This window comes from Macadamia integrifolia, chromosome 2, assembly GCF_013358625.1.
Source record: "Macadamia integrifolia cultivar HAES 741 chromosome 2, SCU_Mint_v3, whole genome shotgun sequence".
NCBI lineage: Eukaryota > Viridiplantae > Streptophyta > Magnoliopsida > Proteales > Proteaceae > Macadamia > Macadamia integrifolia.
Window position 1 is genome coordinate 33762034 of NC_056558.1, and position 21364 is coordinate 33783397.

Consider the following 21364-nt stretch of genomic DNA (forward strand, 5'->3'; position numbering starts at 1 on the left):
TAAATGAACACCCTTGATAAGTCGGTCCCCTAGCAAAATAAAATATTAATAAATTTTTGAACACCAGTAACCATATACATCACGTGTTAAAGTTAAAGATTGGAAGTTCCAGAGGGACAAGGAATCTGTGATTTCTCCTCATCGGTTTTCAATCCATTCTTAGCCTCCTCTTTAATGCTATGAGGTGTGCAACGCAGGAGAAACGTTGGTATCGAATTAGATACGGAGACACGTTTTATTGGTCTGTTTTGCGGTTTTTGTCCTCAAAGAAATACCGATACTATAGATATTTTGACACTTAAATCCTGTGTCCATGAGTTTACATCCTCTTCAGTCATTGCATCGGTGGCTTGGAGTATTCAGACACATGCTCTAAGGTGCTCTCAATCGATTCTCACTACACCAATATAATGCATCAAAGAATTTTGATACCTACGTCATACTATGTCTTGATCTATACTGAAATTGATATCGGCTGATACTAAAACTATCAAATTTTGATCAATTCATATTCCATTGGTCGTTAAAGAAACTATCACAGTCTATTGATGAATTTAGATCAAGTTCACATACAAGATTGTTCTTACACATTCATAATCCTTAGATTTGTTATATATTCTTTGTAGATCCAGTCTCTATGGATGGGGTGCATGTGCACCAAGATCTCGATGCAGCGGCATATCTCCCTATCATTTCACCACTGAAGATATAAAGGAGTTAAACCCCACACGTGTGAAAGTACTTTTTGGGATAGAATGAGAAATAAATTAAACAAAAAGGCAAAAAGGATAAAAAATAGTTTCTATCACCTGAAAATAATAAATCATCCGGTTGGAGTCGTCCGACAGTCCAACTCCGATCGAGCTCCGCTACCCACCAATAGCAAAACACAGATAAGTATTACAGATATTTCAGTTAATAGACATATTTAATAATAATTTCGTTTTACATAATATAATCTCATTAGCATTTACCTTCAATTTCTCATTTATTTTTTTCCCATTTTGTATTCAGAGAGAAAGAGAAACTTGAACAACAAACACATAAATAAAAAAAAAAATAATAATAATAAATAAATAAATAAATGGAAATAGAAAAATAGAAAACAAAAGAAAAAGGGAAGAAAAACACTACCCGCACAGCAGAGAAGCAGAGAGAAAGAAGGGAACGAAAGCTTGCTGTAGAGGAAACCAGAGAACCTAAATTAATTAAGTTATTTCCATTTTGCATCACTCGTTGGATCTCTCTTTCGTACTCTTCAATCCGTTGGAGGAAGTTGTTCGAATGATTTAGGGTTTCTGCAACTCGATCTGGCTATCTTGCTCTGATCTATAACTCCATTCAACAAAGACCAAGAAATGCTGCAGATTAGAGTGTATGAATTTGTACTTGCCACTTTGGAATTGACCGTTGAGCTTGTTTGTGCTTAAAATGTCGTCATAACTGGAGATCTTAATCGTACAGGAGACGAGCTTCAGACTATTTTGGAAGATCTCTTCGGCTTCGGTAACTGTAAGTTGCAGAGTGTGAATGTTTTTTAGAGAAGGTTCAATTATTGAGATATTCGTTGATATGCATGAAAGGTTATTAGTATTTCGGTTTCATTAGCTCTGACTAGAGTTGGAAGATATTGTGTGTGTGCGCTTATGGGTTTGGGCTTGTGGAGTATTGAGGATTTGAAACCACGAGCAAGAACATCGTTTTGTTGCCTTTTTACTGTTCCGGATGGAAATTTGACGATTCTGGCCTTTTCAATTTGGATATTTTTGGGTTTGTTCTAATATTCTCTTCTCGAAAAGCACTCCTGGGATCTCTGCTGGTGGAATTTTAGGGTTATGTAATTGCGGAGTTATTGAGGAATTTGAGGATCTCTTTCATACTTCGCTCTTACAGTGATCAGCTTTGTGTTCGGGATTGCTCTTCTGCCTTCATAACGTTTTCAATGCTTTAGATGCGCAGACTTTGGTTTCATTTACACTGACGCCACTGTACGCTAATTGGCGTGTAGATTCATTACGATATCTATGGTTGCGGAGAAGCCACGAAGAATCTTTGCTGCCAGTTTTTGCGGATTTGACTTTCTAAAATCTGGTTTTCTGCATTAGGATGTTGCTGAGGCTTTAAGGAACTAATATTCCATTTCGGTAATTTACATTGATTTGAGGACAATTTTGTTTTTCTTTTAGTCATTTCATGTCACTGGAAATGATTTTAGGCATTGAAGGAGAGGGAACATTGGTCTAACTTATTTCCGATTGGTGAGCACTGGGCACGGTCTGCACAATGAATTATGAGAAGCACTGTGGTTTGATTTTGGGTGCGTGGCAGAGATTAGTGTGAGGTATCTGAGTTGGAACCTGGTGTTGTGAAGATGCCTCCTTCACCAGCATTAAGATGCTCCCCTGGAAGGGAACTCAGATCGGAGAATCACAAGCGTGGACGCAGTCTTGAGAGTGTAGTACCACTCCGAGAGAAAGATGATGATCTTGCTTTGTTCAACGAGCTGCAGAACAGAGAAAGAGACAATTTTTTGCTTGACAAGTCGGATGATCTTGATGACTCTTTGTGTAATTTTCAGACCCACCCTCCATCTTGGTTTCAGTTCTTAGATTAACTATGAATGCGTTCTGTGTCTGGTTTTTTTGGTTAAGTCACATTTTTCTTGTCCTGTGGCTGGAGATAATCCATGACTTATGTTTAATTTTAGATTCATTCCAACTCTTGCAGCAACAAAGTTTAAAAGCTTTTCAGATTTTAAGCTTGGCATCTCCATTCCAGTTCGCGGAGAGAGCAGTGACCTGCTTAATGCAGATGGTGAAAAAAATGACTATGACTGGTGGGTCATGCTCTTAGTCTTTTAATGCAATTACTAGATGTTGTCTTTCTCCATCATATCTTGCAAAAAAATTACCAAACACAGGAAGGAGAACTTACACAGTTCTTGCGCAAACACATAGATATGTTTTACTTTTATCATTCTTTGATATATGTTATATTTTTATCATTCTTTTAGATATGCTATATTTTTATCATTCTTTATACTATGTAATTTTATTTTTACTACAAGTAGCAAATTCCTCTCTGTGGTACTGATCTTATGGTGCTTTTGGATTGAAGGTTGTTGACTCCTCCAGACACTCCTCTTTTCCGTTCGTTGGATGATGAGACCCCAGCAGCTAGTCTTGCTTCTAGGGGCAGACCTCAAACCCAGCCCATTTCCATCCCTAGATCATCCACAGTATGATATTAGTTGGCTATTTTGGAAGTGTACTTATTGTTTATTTGCTCATATGAGCAAGCATATTTCTTCGAAATTCAAGTTCTGTATTCCTTCTGTTAATGCTCATAATGCATGTCTGAGTGCAGATGGAGAAGAGTTACAGGACCAGTAGAAGTAGTGCGAGCCCACATCGGTTAAGCCCATCACCTCGGTCTGGAAGTAATACATTTCAATCAAGAGGAAGGCCATCTTCAGCTCCCTCTCATTCTAGTCGATCTCCCATTCAACGTCCTGCGTCACCATCACAAAGACCTTCTACACCCCCAACTAAACCGTCAACACCTACTCATAGATCTCCTACTCCCACTTCCCGGAGGATGAGCACGGGATCAAGTGGTACTGTAGCCTCGTCAAGAAGGGGAACCTCACCTGTAAAGACAAGTCGCGGCAACTCTGCTTCACCAAAAATAAGAGCATGGCAGTCTACTATCCCGGGCTTCTCTTCAGATGCACCCCCTAATCTTCGTACTTCTCTAGCTGATCGGCCGGCATCATATATACGGGGCTCGTCACCGGCATCTAGGAATGGGAAGGATGTGCCCTCAAACTTCAGAAGGCAATCAATGTCACCAACTGCTTCTCGAAGTGGCAGTTCATCCTTTGGTTATGATCGAGACAGATTCAGCTCACGGAGTAAGGGTTCTGTAGCATCATCTGGTGATGATGATATAGATTCTCTACATTCTCTGCCAGTGAGTATCTCGGATCATTCAGCTGTACGGAAAACTGGGGCATTTCCAAATAGCAGAGCCCCGACATTCTCAAGGAAGCCATCCAAAACACCATCCTCGAGCCCTGTTCCAAAAAGATCTTTTGATTCGGTCCTTCGACAAATGGTATGTTCTGATTATACAATTAGTTGTGATTATTGTAAATGTTCTCTTATAATTAAACCTATGCTTAATATAGCAAACTACATTAGAAGTTTGGTTTGATTGGTTCAATTCTGGAGGAAATTATTAGACTTAGGCCATGTCTCATGAGAAGAAACAACAAACTAAAGGGATCAGGCTAGCCATACTGTTTAAAATAACGTTTCTAATCTCTATTCCTTCTGCATTATTCTTTATATGTGGTCCATTTCTGTACTCAAGTCTGAGTAGATTCTTTTGTGATTAGTTATTTAAATATCTAGGAATCACTTTTTTATTCTTTAAACAAGTAGTGGGAGGCTCACTTTGTCATAGATGTTTGTAGATATTTGACAAACTGTTGACATAATGATTTATATTAACCATATTTCTTTCCTGCTTTTTGTATGGTATCAGCCTCCTTTATATATATATATATATATATATATATTTTTAGAACACCATGGTTCGTTTGTGTGTAAATGGCTTCTTAAAAGAATTATTAAAGTAGTAAAGTGTTATGTACTTATGTATGAATCTTACAGATTATGGTCTTACGTGTTTTGTAGGATAATCGAAGGAGTCCTCAGACTATGTTCAGGCCACTTTTATCAAGTGTACCTAGTACAACTTTCTGTGTCGGGAAAACAAGCTCTGCACATCGTCCCATGGTCTCTATGAACTCCTCAGTTACAACTAGCAGCAACGCAAGCTCAGAACAAGGTGCAAGCATTGCACCTGATGCCGAGGGCAGTGACCATGACCGGGATGATATGGCTAGTGACTGGAGAAAAGTACCATATCCTGATGCTCAAGATGAAGTATTTGTATTTGATAAAGTGGATGAGATGAATGGTGATGTTAATGGTGAAGTCAGTGATGGAAAGAATACTGGGTATGCTGGTATTGATAGAGCCACCATAACTGAAGTAGGTGAATCTGAAAAATTCAGTGGTCTTATGTCTGCTAAAGCAATTGAATCAGCTGCTTCTGAAAATGTGAATGTTGAGAATGATTCTGAAGAACTTGATGGTCATGGAAGAATTGCATACTGTTCTATTTGTGGGAGCAAGTTTCATGTCATTGAGCCTATGGAAGGGAATGATGGTCTTTGTCCTGATTGCAGTGAGAAAAGTGGATCTTTGACTCCAGCTGCTTGGGAACACCCTGTAGTTCACAGTCACAACACTTCATTTAACACAGAAGTAGCTTTGCGAGAAAATAAATCCTTCAGTGCACTAGAGCACGAAGCAGGAGTGGCCGAAGTGCGAGGGATCACCTGTGGAAATGAAACTATGCCTGTCCAACATGATGAGAATGTTGAGCAAGACCACAGTTGCAACATTGAGGAGGCCCGGAGCTGCTTGCATGGCAGTTCCTTTGCACAACTGATGGTAGATGGAGGTGAGCAACATTTTGTTCCGCCAACAGTTGGTTCCATTCAATCCAATTGTGACAGCGTGGATCAACGGTTTCATCCAAGTTTAAAGGTTGATGTTTCAGAAGGTGCTGGTATTTCTGTATTGCTGAAAAGATCAAGTAGTAGCAAGTGGCCTGTTGTTCAAGGGAGGACTTTTGCTACAATGACTATACATTGTGATGATCCATCTTATGCAAGGGACAGCATAAACAGCGTGAGAAGCTCCAGTGGGCTTGGCAGTGCCTCAGCATCATCATCCGTTGATTGGAGCTCTTCCAGACAAACAGAGGTTCGGGTTCAAAGGCAATTAAGTGGCAGGAAACTTGACTTGGATAATTTCAGGCATGATTCAAGCACAAAACTTCAAAGAACTGGGTCCTCTTCCTCTGGAATCTCAAATCCTGCATACCAGTCCCTGTTGCTTACTAAGGGTACAAGTGAAGAACATTTTGATGCTTCTGTTGGGAGTATGGACCACGAGGCTGTAGTGGAAACACGACTACCTAGTGATGAGCAAGATACATATTTGAGCAATGAAAAATCACATGAATCTGATTCCTCTTTTGTGAGAGCTTCTGTCTTTGAAGCAGATAAACTTGACTGCTCTGAGAGCTGTAGGGTGGTGGATGCTTCAGGCTTGGAATTATCAAGCCATACACAGTGCATTCAGTTGGAAGATGCTTCAGTGGCAGCAGTTCAAAATGATGATTGTGTTTCATTAGGGATTACTGAGGATTTCCCAAATAGTACAAGAAGCACTTCAGATATAGAAATATCAACTACAAACCCAGAGCGCTCTTCAATAGAAGATAATGCCACTGCCACTTTGAACAGTGGCTGTGCAATTGAGATTGTTGAGGCTTCTGCTCGTGACTCTTCAGCAGTGATATCAGGTGAACTAGAAAATGGTGGTGATAGTATACCTGGTTCACAAGATGAAAGTGCAATCTCACCAAATTCTGCCTTGGATGAATCCCCAGAATCATCAGTTCCAGCAACATCGGAAAAGGACGTAGAAGTTCCTTCACCAGAATATGATATATTGGATCATGCCCATGGCATCCCTGGTATGACTTGTCTTTCTCAAGAATTTGTGTTCACCTATTGTTCATATATTAACTTGAGATGTCCATCTGAACTATCTTGTGTTTCTTCATGAATGGAACCATGTTTTTAATATTTATGCACTCTGACTCTCTAGATCCATTTGTGGTTTAGATTTTTTTTCTATTGTGAAATTTTGCCTATATCAACTGTATATTAGAATGACTATCAGCTTAACCTATTTTAATTGTTTAATGTAGTGCCACTTATCAATGAAGAGTTGATATATCTAGCTCTTCTTGTTCAGCTTTGGCATTCATGGTTTCTCAGACATCATTATTCAATGATGGATTTATGAGGCGAACATGAAAATATAGTGCAAACAAAACTGATTATGAGAATCCCATAGTACAAGTAGCCATGCTACATAGAATCCCTATGCATCTACTTTAGGTAACTCATTTGCCTCTAGAATCCCTATGCATCTACTTTAGGTAGCTCATTTGCCTCTGTATCTGCATGGCCCAGCCTTGGCAGCATTCACAGGAACAAGATATTCAGGTAGTTGGCCGAAGAACAGGCTTGCCTAAATTGAAGAGATGGTCTCCATTGACCTCTATCTGTCGACAACCATCTAATCATTGCTGAATCTGCCTTTATGAGCAAATGTTGAATACAGAGGGCTAGAGTCCTTTTGAGGCCTGCAGTGAGGATCCTCAACTCCGTGACTGCATCACCTTGTGATGGAGGGCCTTAGAGAAGAAAGGGAAGAAAACCCTAAATGAACTCAGAGTAGTAGGGAAGAAGAGAAGAATCACACAAAGGGGGAGGGGGAAGAATGTCTCACGACCAAGCAAACCACAATGTTTCAACCAATTAATTAGTTCATCATAAAAACACCACCACTACCCATTGGTTACATGTCTTTATATAATAAACTGAAAATTCAAACTTGCCTAATTAATATCTAAACTAAATTAGCAACTCCTAATTTGCTTCCTAAATTCTAACTAATGAAATTAGAAACAGAATAAAACTCAAATTGGTAACTCCCTAATTGACTATTAACTACCCAAAGTAAAAGATTGGAAATAATTCCCAAACAAAATAAAATTCTAAAGATCCTAATGAATCCAAAGATTCAATCGGACCCGGTTCATCTCGGTTGAGATTGCCCGAAGGGTCAACCCGGTTCAACAACATCAATTCTGCATCAATTCCCCTGATGTTGAGAAAAACTCGTCCACGAGTTTTAAAAAATGATAACAACAAAAACTCACGAACGGGTGTGAATTGCTCGTCGTCTGTATCGCGAACAAAGTCCATGATGTGAAGCTTTGGAGGTGCACTCAAGTCCGAAAAATCATGGGGAAGAATGAATTCATGATGGTGAACCAATGGCATTGCATTGATGTCCTTCATTGTTTGATTCATAATTTTCTCACTTTCGGTTGTCATCACCTGTTCCACCATAGGACGGTCTTCCACTTGTGTTGATGCATCTGGTTCGTCTTCTGGTTGTACTGGAGGTATCACTTCTTTGACTCAACCAATCCATGAAGATGAAATTTTTTATGCATATGGTAAGATTAGAGGGTGCACATATTGTTGTCACAATCAAGAATACTGTCCCATTGTTCCAACCAGCCTCGACCCAATTTAATGATGCGTTGAGGAGAGTCAAACACTTCACAAAAAACACCATCATAATAAGGAGGAACAGAAAATTCAACAAATACATTATCCTCCGACTCAAAAATAATCTGACTACTCTTTGACAACATATCTACCACTGATCGGGAGACAAAATTGTCATTTAGTTGCTCATCAATTAACAATTTAGCAGACTTTCCATTGGGCAGACGAATTCTGAACTTGAACACAAAAGATTGCATGACCAATCTTGTTTCAGAGTAGCTATAGGTCTCATAAAATAAGACACCAACTCCAATAACCAAGTGGGTGGTAGAACTGTAAATATGGAGGGTAATTTTTTTTTTTTTTTTTTTTTTTTTTTTTTGTTAAGGATGGCAGAATTGTAATTACTTAGGCTAGATTAGAAAGCACAATGGAATATAAAGAGGAGAGGGCAAATTTGGAAGTTAAAAATGAAATCAGAAATTGATATAGGATAAAAAGGAAAAAGGAAGATTAGAAGGGCAGAATAGGAAAAAAAATGACTCAAAACAGGAGTCGTAGGTGGGGAAATAAGGGTTACCGACAAAAAAGGGGCTGGGGAGGTCTCCCACTTGGAGAGAGATACCAGCAGTTGAGTTCTTTCCAGAACGAACCAACGGAGTCAATGAAGCTTGCTCTGCAACAAGGGGAATCAATGAGAGGAAGGGAGGAGGAGCTCCAGTGGCTGTTGCGACTGGCAATGGAGGAGAAGCTTCAACCAGGTATGTGTTCTGGTCGCTGCTCTCTTCTTCTTCGTCTGCTGCCTTTTTTTTTTTTTTTGCCTTTTTGGTTCGGCTTCTTCCCGTCTTCTCTCTTCTTCTGTGATTTTTTTTTTTGGATCCTGGCGACAACCTAGGGCGAGGGGAGGAGTCGCTTGAAGGAATTAAGAAAAAAAAGAGGACGACGGTGGGGGTGAGGTTTCAGCAGGTTTTTTTTTTTTAATTCTCAGTTCCCCGTAGAGAACAGAAGTAGGGTGGGAAGGAGAATAAGGGTTAGAACACACCTATGGGGAAGAAGGGAAAGAAAGAGAATGACGAAGGATAGGATCCTTCGGCTCTGATACCACTTGATGGAGGGCCTTAGGGAAGAAAGGGAAGAAAACCCTAAATGAACTCAGAGTAGTAGGGAAGAAGAGAAGAATCACACAAAGGGGGAGGGGGAAGAAGGTCTCATGACCAAGCAAACCACAAGGTTTCAACCAATTAATTAATTCATCATAAAAACACCACCACTACCCATCGGTTACATGCCTTATATAATAAACTGAAAATTCAAACTTGCCTAATTATCTAAACTAAATTAGCAACTCCTAATTTGCTTCCTAAATTCTAACTAATGAAATTAAAAACATAATAAAATTCAAATTGGTAACTCCCTCATTGATTATTAACTACCCAAATTAAAAGATTGCAAATAATTCCCAAACAAAATAAAATCCTAAAGATCCTAATAAATCCAAAGATCCAATCAGACTCGGTTCATCTCGGTTGAGATTGCCCGAAGGGTCAACCCAGTTCAACAACATCAATTCTCCATCACCTTGCTAATAGGACCCAAATAAGCCTCCCATACCCAGTCCTAAGTTGTGCCAAAGAAAGAAGGGATAGCTTGCCCTTGTTTGTAGTTGCAAGCGAAAAACAATCTTTGCAGGCTGAAATTCCTTAACTTAAAGATACAAAGATTGACGAGAGAGTGACCATTCTCCACAAGGGATAGTTTTACTCCCAACTCTTGCCATGGGACAGGGCAAGTTGTTGTGTTCAAGATAATCAAAACAAAATTAGACAACACTAGTAACTGCAGGAGGGGAAAAGTGGATAACAAAAAAAAAGTGTATCCGGTGCACGAGGCTCTCACATGTGCAAGGTCCAGTGGGCAACAACTACGCAGCCTTACCTCTAGATGTTGAGAGGCTGTTTCGACCGCTTGCTGACCAGGTCGCAATATTCATACCTATACCGTTGGACGAAGTGGATAGCAGAAGGTATAAATTCTAGTAAAACTGGATCTTCTAAGACCAATGATATCTCACAATCCCTGGGTCTGATGACCCTCCAATTCTGGTCGAAGGTAGGAGGGACAGAGAAGCAAATAATGTCAGAAATACAGGCGAATCCGATGGCTGGATTGGCTGGACTGAAGACACAAAACCCAGTTACCGGAATGGGTTAGAATAGCAACACTAGACTGTGATGAACACCTGCAAAACATTGATTAGATAATGACAGAATGATCAACTAGAACAGAAGGGAATGGAGGGGAATAAAGAGTGAAAAACCTAAGCCATCCTAGCATCCGATGGCTGTTGGAACACTACCTAAAAGAGAGATTAATACCTGAAGAATACTGTGCAGCAAGCTGTATCTTCAAATTTCAGACTTCAGTCCTTATAACAGTGGATGACTCCCACAACAGCAGGTCTTGTGTAGGGAATCAACAGAACAAAGGAAGAAGAATAGGAAGGAGAGAAAGAAAAGAAAGAGGGGATATGATCCTGCTTCACCACCAAGACCTCGGTAAGGCTTCACCACCCTCCACTCCAAGGTTTCTTCACCACCTTGAAGGAGCTATTATCTCATTGAAGAAGACTCAATATGCTTTGTTAAATCGTGGTAGGGGTCTCCCTTCTCCTCTATTTATTATCTTAAAGAGATGCATTAAAAAATTAAAAACCTTGGCTACCAAGTAGGTACAATCAAATAAAATAGAAACGCTTGGGCTACCAAGTAGCCTACAATTAAAAATAGAAGCTTCCTATGAAATCTAGTGACTTAAAACCAAAGAAGAAAAGGTAAAATAGAAACTATAAATGTAGATGGGACCACAAGATATGTAGTCCAGAATCTCCAGCAACCGATGGCTCATTAGAAGACAAAATATGGGCTTAATGTAGTGCAACCGATGGCCTATGATGGGCTTAAGTCAAGCAGAATATTGGCCTAAGTGTGCTGGTTATAACTTAAACCAATGGGCCTCAAATAGCGGTCTGTTTCTTCTTTCTATGCCGGTATATCCTTAGCTCTGCATCACAAATGCTCTTACAGCATGAATTCTTACAAGCATCACAAGTGCTCTTACAGCATGAATTCTTACATGAGCTCGCAGTTGGGATATTCAGTAATTGATGACGCATAACGCTCCCAGTCCCAGCTCAGACTTGTGCTTCAGGGTGAGACCTTCTTAGAGTGAAATTTTCAACCGACCGTCTTGCTGTCCAGTTCCAGTCATCCAAATAATCCAACTTTTGGAACTGGATGGTCCATGGTCAGTCCTCATTTTCACCCTTCAGAAGGTGCTGGCATAGGAAAGTAATTCTCCCTCAGTGGTTGTCAGTCCAAATGGTTTGACCACAATTACTGTCTCGTAATGGATCTGTGAAAACATTGCTCCCACATGCAACCATGTCTTGAAATCAAATTACATTACTTAGAAAAATGTTCTTCACAACAGTTAAACTAATATTTTCTCATTATAATTAACTAAAGTTGGATAATTTTTTTAATTAAGAAAGTTGTCGTTAAAAAAAAAATTGCAGTTGCCCTAGGTGTTTATTTCATTTTTTACTTTCCAGCAAGGCATCTTTGCTATGTATAGCAAAACCAGAGGTTTTTTAATAATTTCCCGGTTTTTTTCTTTTCGGATCTAAGAGCCATACAAATCAAGTAAGGGAGGAATGGGCAAATCTTAGAAGGATACCAAGAAGAAAAAGACAAAAGCATTGCCGTGGCTTGTACATTCTATGCGTTGGTCCAAAAATTGGAAGTCCAGTTGTCCCTAAAGTGAAATCTATCAATACCTGGAGATTTTCAAGTAGAAGACCAATCCATTAAAGAAAACAATGGCTGTGTTCTCTTGGGTCTGACTGCTGCATATCAGCAAGTCTCCTATTCCACTCCTTCCAGAATTCCCCCCCCCCCCCCCCCCCAACAGGTCTTGAAATGTTGGAATAGATGAGGCACGCCCACATAATTATGCATAAAAAGCATTTTCTGCTTTGCAGTCTATCAAGTGCAACCAGTGGAACAAAAGCTTCAGTCTTTGGTGCAATTAGCTTCCCTGGACTGAATTCTCTGCCTCCTTTTCTGTGTGGTTTTTGCAATGTAATGCACTATGAATCTTCATTGCACAAGGCTTACATATTCTAGAATTGCTTGCTGAAGTGTTGATGTTTCTTCAAGGTAGTTGAATGTAGTAAGTGTTAGAAGTCCAGGATCCTACGACCAGATTGGAGAAGAAGAAGAAGAAGAAGAAGAAGAAGAGGAAGAGAGCAGAAATAAGAGAGAAGAACAGAAGAACAAAGAGAGGAGAAGAGAGAGATCGAGACAAGCAGCCAAGGGAGAAGGCTACCTGCAGCTAGTGTAGAATACCTAGTCGCAGGCCTCTCCCTCAATATATATGGCCTCCTGCAAACTAGTAAAGAGAGTACGAAGGATTTATCCCTCATACTAAACCCTGCGCAATTCATAAACAACGTAGAAAACAACTCAAATAGACTAAAGTACCCCTAGAAACTCAACCGTAAGTACTCATGTTAACCTATATAGCGAATTTTTTTGGAATGTAATTGTGAGTCTCAATTCAAGGAAGGATTGAATTACTTCTTTATTGGGGGACTTGTCTGTACTTTCTTGGGCTTAAGTTGCGTAGTCTCCACTCTTAGTACCATGAGCCACTAGAGTTCATCATGACTTCTGTATAACCATGAAAGTCCTTTTATTATTGAAGAATATTCATGTGTGCCTCTGTTATCTAGGGAAATATTTTCATTCTTGGAAGCATATTGCAAAAATTTCTCCAGATGGGAATTGCATATGAAATTCATTTCCAAGATCCTATGGTATCAAAGGTTTCTTCGGGAAAATAGAATACTTGGAGTATATTATGGTGATCTTCATGTTTTAGTGTATTTAGCTGATGGCTCTGCCTTTCCATCACAATGTGACTACCTCTTGGCTCTATAAGTGTTGGAAACTTGGTGACATGGTAAACATGAAGGATGTTGTCATTTGTTTAGTGTCTTTAGTTGAGTATAGATTATGAGGACAATGCTTGAGTTATTGTTGAGGACTCTTAATTAGAAAATGAATTTACCTTCTCAGACCATATGCTGGTATCAGCAGGGCTGGCATGCATCTAAATTAAGAGAACAATAAAGCAGAATAGATAAAAAAAAAAAAAAAAAGTTTAGGAGCTAATTTAGGAGTAGCTCCGATACATAATAAGTTGCAAAAAAAGTCGGTTGAAGTGGTGAGACAAGACATGCATGGTGCAAACCTAGTGGTCGCGGGTTCAAGTTTTGGGAAACATCTTTTCCACGAAGCAGTGGTAAGGCTGCATACATTATGGCACTCCTCAGATCCCGCAGTGGCGGGGCCTCATGCACTAAGTACAAAGGCAAGACATGCGTAGCTTAGGACTGAGAACAAGTATGGTTTCTGATAGAGCTGAATGGAGAATAGAGATCCATGTAGCCGACACCATTTAGTTGGGATAATGCTGAGTTGAGTTGAATTGGAGGTGTAATGATCATTCAGCACAGGAAGGTTTTCCCGCAAGGCCCATCCTCATTTGGCAAGTGGACTAATGATGTTGCTATTCTGACTGTTGGATAGAGATGACATGGTTTGGATTAGACTCATCTAAAAATTCAGTCTCTGTATTTTCTCGTCGTCCTGTTTTTTCAAGGCTTCGTTTGGACTGAAATTTAGCGTGAGCTAGGGACTTGGGGTTCTACCTGTCTACAAAATTTGGGCCTCAACTGAATTGCTAGGTGGCAGATATTTGGGCCACCTAGGAGGAAGGTGTTTCTTATGTGGGTAACCTAGGAAACATGCCCTCAGTTTTTTTTTTTTGGGTACAATTTTGTTTTGCTTTTAAGACTTCTCCTGAAAATATTTCCCATTCAAACAAATTGAACCTCAAGAAGCTGCAGCTAAGGAGGCCTAATAAATAATAATCTTCTAACCGTATTTTTTTTTGTCCTCAACAGATTTGGAATATATTTAAATGGCATAATAAGATCCATATAGCTGACTGTATTTAGTTGAGGGCTTAGTGGGGTTGTGGTTGTCTTTCTGTTGAGAGGGGTGTAGGACCAGAAAGTGAAGTATATTAACAAGTAACAACATGAACAAGATTACTTTCTGAAGTATATTAACAACATGAACAAGATCTACTTTCTAAGTACTCACAATCCCTAGAATCTTCCTCAATAAATTGGGAAGATTAGTGGAGATGTCTATTGGGCTGATTATATCCAACCTTTACTTGGTCTGAATAGAACTCCCATAATTGTTGCAGAGCTCACAGTTTCACATATTTCATTGCTGATAATTTTGATTAGATCATGAGTAGGCTATGATTTGTCCACCCTTATCTTGAGTGACTTTCTATTTTCAGTTTAAAATTTTCAATCGAAAATGTGGATTCTTGGTGGTGAATTCCAATTGGTGGGGGTTTCTTTACACAGCGATGCCATACTTTTTGTTACTGAAAATCGTCAATATTTTTTCCACTGCAATAGTTTTGTTCACTTGGACTTGTCTGAGATAGGGTTAATGAACTCATTTATTCTCTTCTGCTAAATTTTCTGCTTTTGACAGAAGAATCAACCATAACAGTGGAGGCCCAAGGTGGGCAGCAAGCAAGAAGCCTGACATTGGAAGAAGCTACCGACACTATACTCTTCTGTAGCTCTATCATTCATAATTTGGCCTACCAGGCTGCCACCATTGCCATGGAAAAGGAGAGCTCAGTTCACATAGAGCTAGAGGGTTCCCGTCCAACAGTTACTTTGTTGGGGAAACCAAGTTCTGAGAGGAAGGAACCACGTAGTAGGACTGGAAATAAACGAACCACGAAATCTCAAAAGGCCAGGCAGAGACGGGTGGAAGCAGATGTGAAAACTCAATCAACCAAGACTCAGATTGATGCCAAGACCAATGAATCACTGGTACACGAAACGGAAGCTCCGCCCAAGGTTGAAAGTTGGCCTCAGAAACTGGAGTCAAAGTGTAATTGCACAATAATGTAAGATCTTATGCGTCCAGAGCAAAAAATTTTGAGGGCCACTGTGTAACCCTTCATGCCCCCTTTCTGCCACAGCATATATCCATGGATGTTGAGTGTTTGTAATTTAGAGATTTTTATGTTCTATGGGCAATTCATAAGAGTGCCACTGTCAGTTTCGGTTAGTTCCGATTTATTTGTAAAACACCACCTAGTGTCGGTGACATAATCTTGTAAAGTTTTCCTTTTTTTTCTTTCTTTCGGGTTGTTATCACGAGAGCCATTAGAGAGGTTTGTGTCTCTTCCTTTTGCCAAATTCTTGTTTGTTCGTAGCTCTTTTGTTTTAACGAAGAAACGTGCAGTTCTAATCATGTTTAAATGTGTTCATTAATCATATCGGGCCCAAAAGAAAAAAAGATTAATAGTTCTTGATGCGGTAAAAATTGACCGGATGATCTTACACCGTAGATGCTCAAGAGAGCTTTTCCAGTAATAGAAGTGATTGATCCCTTATGATGGAGGTTACCTTGGTATTTATAGGCTGTTGATGGAGAGAGAAGGAGGGGCGTTTGTGGAGAGTCCTGTTTAGGCGTAGAGTCTTTGAGGGGAGTGGCTCTGTGATTCTGAGAATATTTCGAGTTCCAGGGCATGTTGAATATTTTCCTTTGATCCAGAGGTGCAAGTCGTGAGAGGGGTGGATGCCTCTGATGACGTGTAGTGGATAGAGTTCTGCTCCCGTGATCAGGGATCACGTCCCTTGAATGTAGGGTTGAGGTGGTAGCACGTCTTGATGCCCGTGCCGTGGTTGGGAAGAAATACCCTCATTAGTGCCAAAAAAAAAAAAAAAAGGTGAAATTATAATTAGTTTCCCAAAAAAATGTTGCGTGCTTGGTTCAACGGTTAAATGCAAATGTTGCGACCTGGTGGTAAGCGTTGAAACAGTCTCTCAATATTCTCAGGGTAAAGTTGTGTAGTTTTCGATCCCGATCTTATACATGTTGGAGCCTCGTCGAATACACCGATTTTAGTATGTGTTGGATTTCACAATACCCTAATCCAAAGCAAATTCAATGAGATTTGATTTGGACTGGTTTGGATTTGCATTTTGACACCTCTCACAACATTCAGGCGAGTTTGGTTTGATTCTGACCGATCTGGATTAGATAAATCCTTAATGAAAACTAGGGTTTTAAGCCTATCCACACCGATTCTGAGTCTGGCCCGTTCCAGATTCCGATTCATAGTTTTTAAACCAGGCCCCGTACTTGTATAACGGAAAATCGAAGAAATTTCAGTCATCTTGGATTGAGGCCTGTGATTATTGATAATGCTAGCAACCCTAAGATCTCGAGCTCGTTCTTTTTCTCCTGTTCTTCAATTATGGAAACTGGACTTTTTAGGGTTTCATCGCTCATTGTCGTCGTCGTCGTTATCGGGGACTAATCTAGGGTTTTTAGACCTCCAAGAGGTCGAGAAGGTTCTCAATGACGTAAAGGCAGATGACGTTAAGGTGATTCCCGTTCGAAACCAGTGCGAATGGACTGATTTCATGGTGATCGCCACGGGTAGATCGACCTGGCACGTCAGGAACATCGCTGAAGCCCTCGTTTATAAGGCAGGTTCGTTTATAAATATTGTTAATAGAGTGTGTTGCTCGATTCCTGTTGGTACACGATGCGTTCTCGCTAATTTGGTATTCCTGTTGTTTTCTTCATCAATAGGCGAAGCAGAAGCAGAAAGGGGCTCAAAGGTTGTTGTTACCCAGCGTCCAAGGGCACGAAGGAGGGAAATGGATTGTCGTCGATTCTGGTAAGATGTGGTTTAATGTTTAGTTGTTGTTGCCTTTTACTTTTATTGGTTTCTGATGTTGCTCATGAACCATGATTTTGCCTTTTTTTTTAGGCACGGTGATTGTTCACGCCCTTGACGAGAAAGCGAGAGCTTACTACAATTTGGAAAGCCTGTGGACCACGGAAATGTCTCCTTCGGGACCTAACCAGGTGAGTTTGAAATGTGCTCGACGTTTACCATGAATCATGCTTGTTTGAAAGCTTTGAATTATGAACTCAGATTTCTTACTTGTTTGACATCGAATGACGAATAAGATTCCAAAGCCTGCAGCATTTGTAGCTTTAAAGGATTTTATTTGTTCCAGTAGGGAGTATAACAAGATAATGGATTCAAATATACAACATGGAGATTCGGTAGAAATTATGTGAGGATTTGACTAGTGTCTTGTTGTTCAAGATAATGGATACATTAGGAGTTCCTAAGGATTCTCTATCTTCACACAGTCAGGGAGGGATTCTCTATTTTCACCCAGTCAGGGAGGGCTTTGCATTTTGCAATATATTGGGCATTGAAGAGAACCTTATTTAGGATTTTGCGTTACCAAGAAAGATAATGAAGGACATAAAACTACCAGATGGTTGGGGCATAAGTAGCAAGATTGTGCAGCAGAATTGAATTGCTGGGGGGCGAAGTTGGGAAAGCTCCAAAATTGAGAGCGAGAGTGTTTTTTGTCGTAATTTATTTATCTTTTGATCTAACTTATGAATCCTGTTTTTAATAGATTCTCCTTGGATGTCATTTGGTTGCTCAAAACCATGGATTTTGGTTCTAAAATCCTATTCATCTCTAGCTAAAAATATTATTTATATACCGCTGTATAAATTTATTGACACTTAATAATTACTTAAAAAGAGGTTTCTAGGTATGTTTTTTTAGCAAATATGGGGACCCTAGGAAGAGAACCATTTTGAACCATTACCATAAAAAAACCATTCCATTATTTTGAAAATAGACTTGAAAAATATACGGCTATATAGCTCACTGCCAAGGCTCTTAGGCCATTCACACTATGACTCAAAATCCTGTTCCTACTTGTAATTAGCCCACCAAGCTATCAAATATATACTGCATTTTTCAAACCAGCAACAGGGATAGGGATAGTGATTAAAAGTGGTGCTGGTGATTTTGAGTCATCTAAGCCATTTGCTGGTTATTTTGAGTTCTGATCATGGCCTGCTCTGGACCGTGATGATTGGTCTGCGTTTTTATTGTCAATGTGACAGATGTATTGATTAGAGTGGGGAGTCATTTCTTATTTCAAGATTCAAGTGGTTTCCTCTACAGTTTAATTATGACCACGACTCGCAGTTATGAAAAATAAGGGGGAGGGGAAAGGGGGTGTGGAAAGAGATTTTTGTGGTCAATTCTGATTGCTGCAAATGAAGATAGTTGATGTAGATAAGTCACTTGGGCTTATTTTATTGCAAATAAGCATTGGGTTGTCTTATGTATGTGTTGGGCCTTTGATCCCATGGGTTTTCTTTGAAATAGACTACTTTAATAGGCCTAAAATATGGGTAGAAGGTAGGAAAACGAGATTTTATTCATTAGTTTAATTAGTTGCTATTTAATTCAATAAAGGCCCATTAGGCCATTAGTTGGTTGTAAAGTCCTATATGGACTATTAGTTAGTTAAGTTAGTCCTACTCCATGTTGGAGTCATAAAGTCAAGTCCTAGTCCTATTTTGAATTCCTAGTTGTAGTAGGAGTGTCTAGTCCTATTGGGAAACTAGCTCCTAGTATTAGTATGATTGTAAACTTCCCCTTTATAAATAGAGAGGTATATGTTCTATTATTGGACAGATTTGAATAAAAGAAAGTTTGCATTTATGAAAGAAAGTTTGCAATTAAATGCTTAGAGCAGCTGAAATAGCTGTGGGTGAGAAGCCCAGGCTGAGATAGCTACTTCCTTTATTCTCTTTCACCCTTCTCAACCCCCCATCTGTTTTATTATTATTTTTTATTTTATTTGTTGTAACATTCAAGAGGGATAGTTCAGATTTTGATAAGTCTCTAGAAATCAGAACCGATCAGCAATCCTAGTGGGAATAGGAGAGAGATCGATCTCCTCTCTTTCTCTCTTCTGTACTCTGTTCAACTAGGTCTTCAATCAGGGTATTCTAGGCTTCATAAGGGTCCTACGATCCTTACCTAGTCACTATTGGAAGCATTCTGCTGCTGTTCTTGAAGGTTCTCAATTTTCTCTCATATGTCAGAAAATCAAGAAAGCTTGTAATTTCACAACCAGTCGTCAGAATCCTCTCAACTTTGGGGGTTTTTGTACCCTCCCTAGGGACTATCTACGCCCAAAAGTGCAACTCAATCGGACTCCTGCAGCCTTGGCTGCACCTCTCTCTCTCTCTCCAGGTCTATAACATGTCTTTTCCCCTCCTATTGGGTTAGGTTTTGGGCTGGTTTTGCTCCTATATGGGTATTGTATCCTTGATGGTTTATTTGATGGTATTATTACTTTGTTTCTCGCTCCTATTTGTATTGTTTGGGGTTATAAACTGCGGAGTTAGTTACTTGTAATCTACTCCTGCATTAAGTGGTATCAGAGCTACGGTTGAAGAAAGCTCCAAACAATCTATCAGGGCCTAACCAAAGATGGTTCCATCAGTTCGTTACTTCGCTGGACAAAGGGATACATTCTATATCCTTGATTGGTTAGATTCTCTGGAAGAATATTTTGACTACTATAACTTGACAGAGACACAAAAGCTTCAAGTTGTTTGTTTTCGGTTGATTGGTCATGCTAGAAATTGGTGGAGAGTTCATGAAAAGCGACTCCGAGTTCGAGGACATGAGCCTAGGACTTGGGAAGAGATGAAGTACCAGTTAGTGACACAATACCTCCCTGTATATTTTCAAAGAAGGCCCTTCCCTTCACAGGATTCCCATCATAATACATCTACTGCTGCCCAATCTAATGATCAGCCACGTTATTTTCATAGGGAATTCCTTGAATGGATGCGTGAATTGGACATGTGCTTTGACAACTGCAACTTAACAGAGACACAAAAACGCCAATATGCGTGTTCCCAGATGAATGATCGTGTACGAATGCAATGGAGAGTCCGTGAAAGGCAACTTCAAGTTCTAGAATGTAAATTTAGAACATGGGACGAGATGCAGTATGAGTTGGCAGGCATGTACCTATCTGAGCATGAACGAAACATGTATTTCCTTCCATCAGATGTCCAAAAGCCATCCACACTTGACAATAGCATAAAGGAATCATCGGCCTCTATTGCAAAAGAGCAACAAGAGAAGACACCTCTGACCAGTGAACTAGAGTCAAAAGTTAAGGTTAGTATTAAAATTTTTTTGGCTATTCCTATTGTTGAGGAAAAACTAGTCATTGATGTTCCTATCAATGAGACTCGTGGGAGAAGTCGAAAGCAACAAAGTTGCCACAATGGACAATGAGGTTGAAACTAGGGAACTTGACACTACAACAACTGTGATGATTGTGAACAGCCAAAAGGAAGATCCTAAGGAGTTCAAGAATGAAGTTGTGTTTGAACCATCAATGGAACCGATTAGGAACCACCAGGTAAATGAACCAAAAGAGCTTTATGTTGCATTGAAGTTAGAAGAGATCAAAGGTGCATATGTAGATGGCCCTATGGATACATCCGAAGATGTTGAAGTTGAGCATGTGGAGTTTTTCATCCCATTAAAGTATCTTGAAGATCGAGCTCCTCACATTCTAGACTATATCTTTATCATCAAAGAGCTACCTAAATTTTTCTACGGCTTGAAGAGGGACGTGCACTATAATTTAATCACCCTCACACTTTACAAAATTCGAGGATGAATTTTTTCTAAGAGAGGGCGAGTTGATGTAGATAAGTCACTTGGGCTTATTTTATTGCAAATAAGCATTGGGTTGTCTTATGTATGTGTTGGGCCTTTGATCCCATGGGTTTTCTTTGAAATGGGCCACTTTAATAGGCCTAAAATATGGGTAGAAGGTAGGAAAACGGGATTTTATTCATTAGTTTAATTAGTTGCTATTTAATTTAATAAAGGTCCATTAGGCCATTAGTTGGTTGTAAAGTCCTATATGGGCTATTAGTTAGTTAGTTCTACTCCATGTTGGAGTCATAAAGTCAAGTCCTAGTCCTATTTTGAATTCCTAGTTGTAGTAGGAGTGTCTAATCCTATTGGGAAATTAGCTCCTAATTGTAGTAGGAGTGTCTAGTCCTATTGGGAAACTAGCTCCTAGTA

At 39.6% G+C, this 21364-nt stretch overlaps 2 protein-coding genes and 1 long non-coding RNA gene across 5 annotated transcripts; 2 read left to right on the top strand and 1 right to left on the bottom strand.

The window, feature by feature from the left end:
• Positions 1–620: 620 nt before the first annotated feature.
• Positions 621–1286, bottom strand: LOC122060526. Its single transcript, XR_006134431.1, has 3 exons — positions 1135–1286; positions 810–869; positions 621–700 (listed from the first exon to the last, which is right to left on the bottom strand). It is a non-coding gene; the product is annotated as an uncharacterized LOC122060526 (long non-coding RNA).
• On the top strand, positions 1013–15596 carry LOC122060508. Of its 3 annotated transcripts, none has more exons than XM_042623623.1 (8): positions 1013–1375; positions 1465–1512; positions 2009–2567; positions 2728–2836; positions 3118–3238; positions 3367–4116; positions 4701–6618; positions 14875–15596. In XM_042623623.1, the coding sequence occupies exons 3-8, from the start codon at positions 2372–2374 to the stop codon at positions 15303–15305; spliced, it is 3525 nt and encodes a 1174-aa protein (XP_042479557.1). In that variant the 5' UTR covers positions 1013–1375; positions 1465–1512; positions 2009–2371; the 3' UTR covers positions 15306–15596. The 3 variants fall into 3 exon arrangements, with proteins under 3 accessions (XP_042479557.1, XP_042479566.1, XP_042479549.1); XM_042623632.1 differs by having other exon boundaries at positions 2216–2567; XM_042623615.1 differs by having other exon boundaries at positions 1013–1512; positions 2216–2567.
• Positions 15597–16527: 931 nt separating this feature from the next.
• Positions 16528–17280, top strand: LOC122071973 (protein Iojap-related, mitochondrial; the record flags this gene model as incomplete). Its single annotated transcript, XM_042636470.1, is given in 3 exon segments — positions 16528–16895; positions 17002–17089; positions 17183–17280. Coding segments are annotated over 3 exon segments (474 nt in total), but the record flags the coding sequence as incomplete, so codon positions are not given.
• Between the last annotated feature and the right edge of the window lie 4084 nt (positions 17281–21364).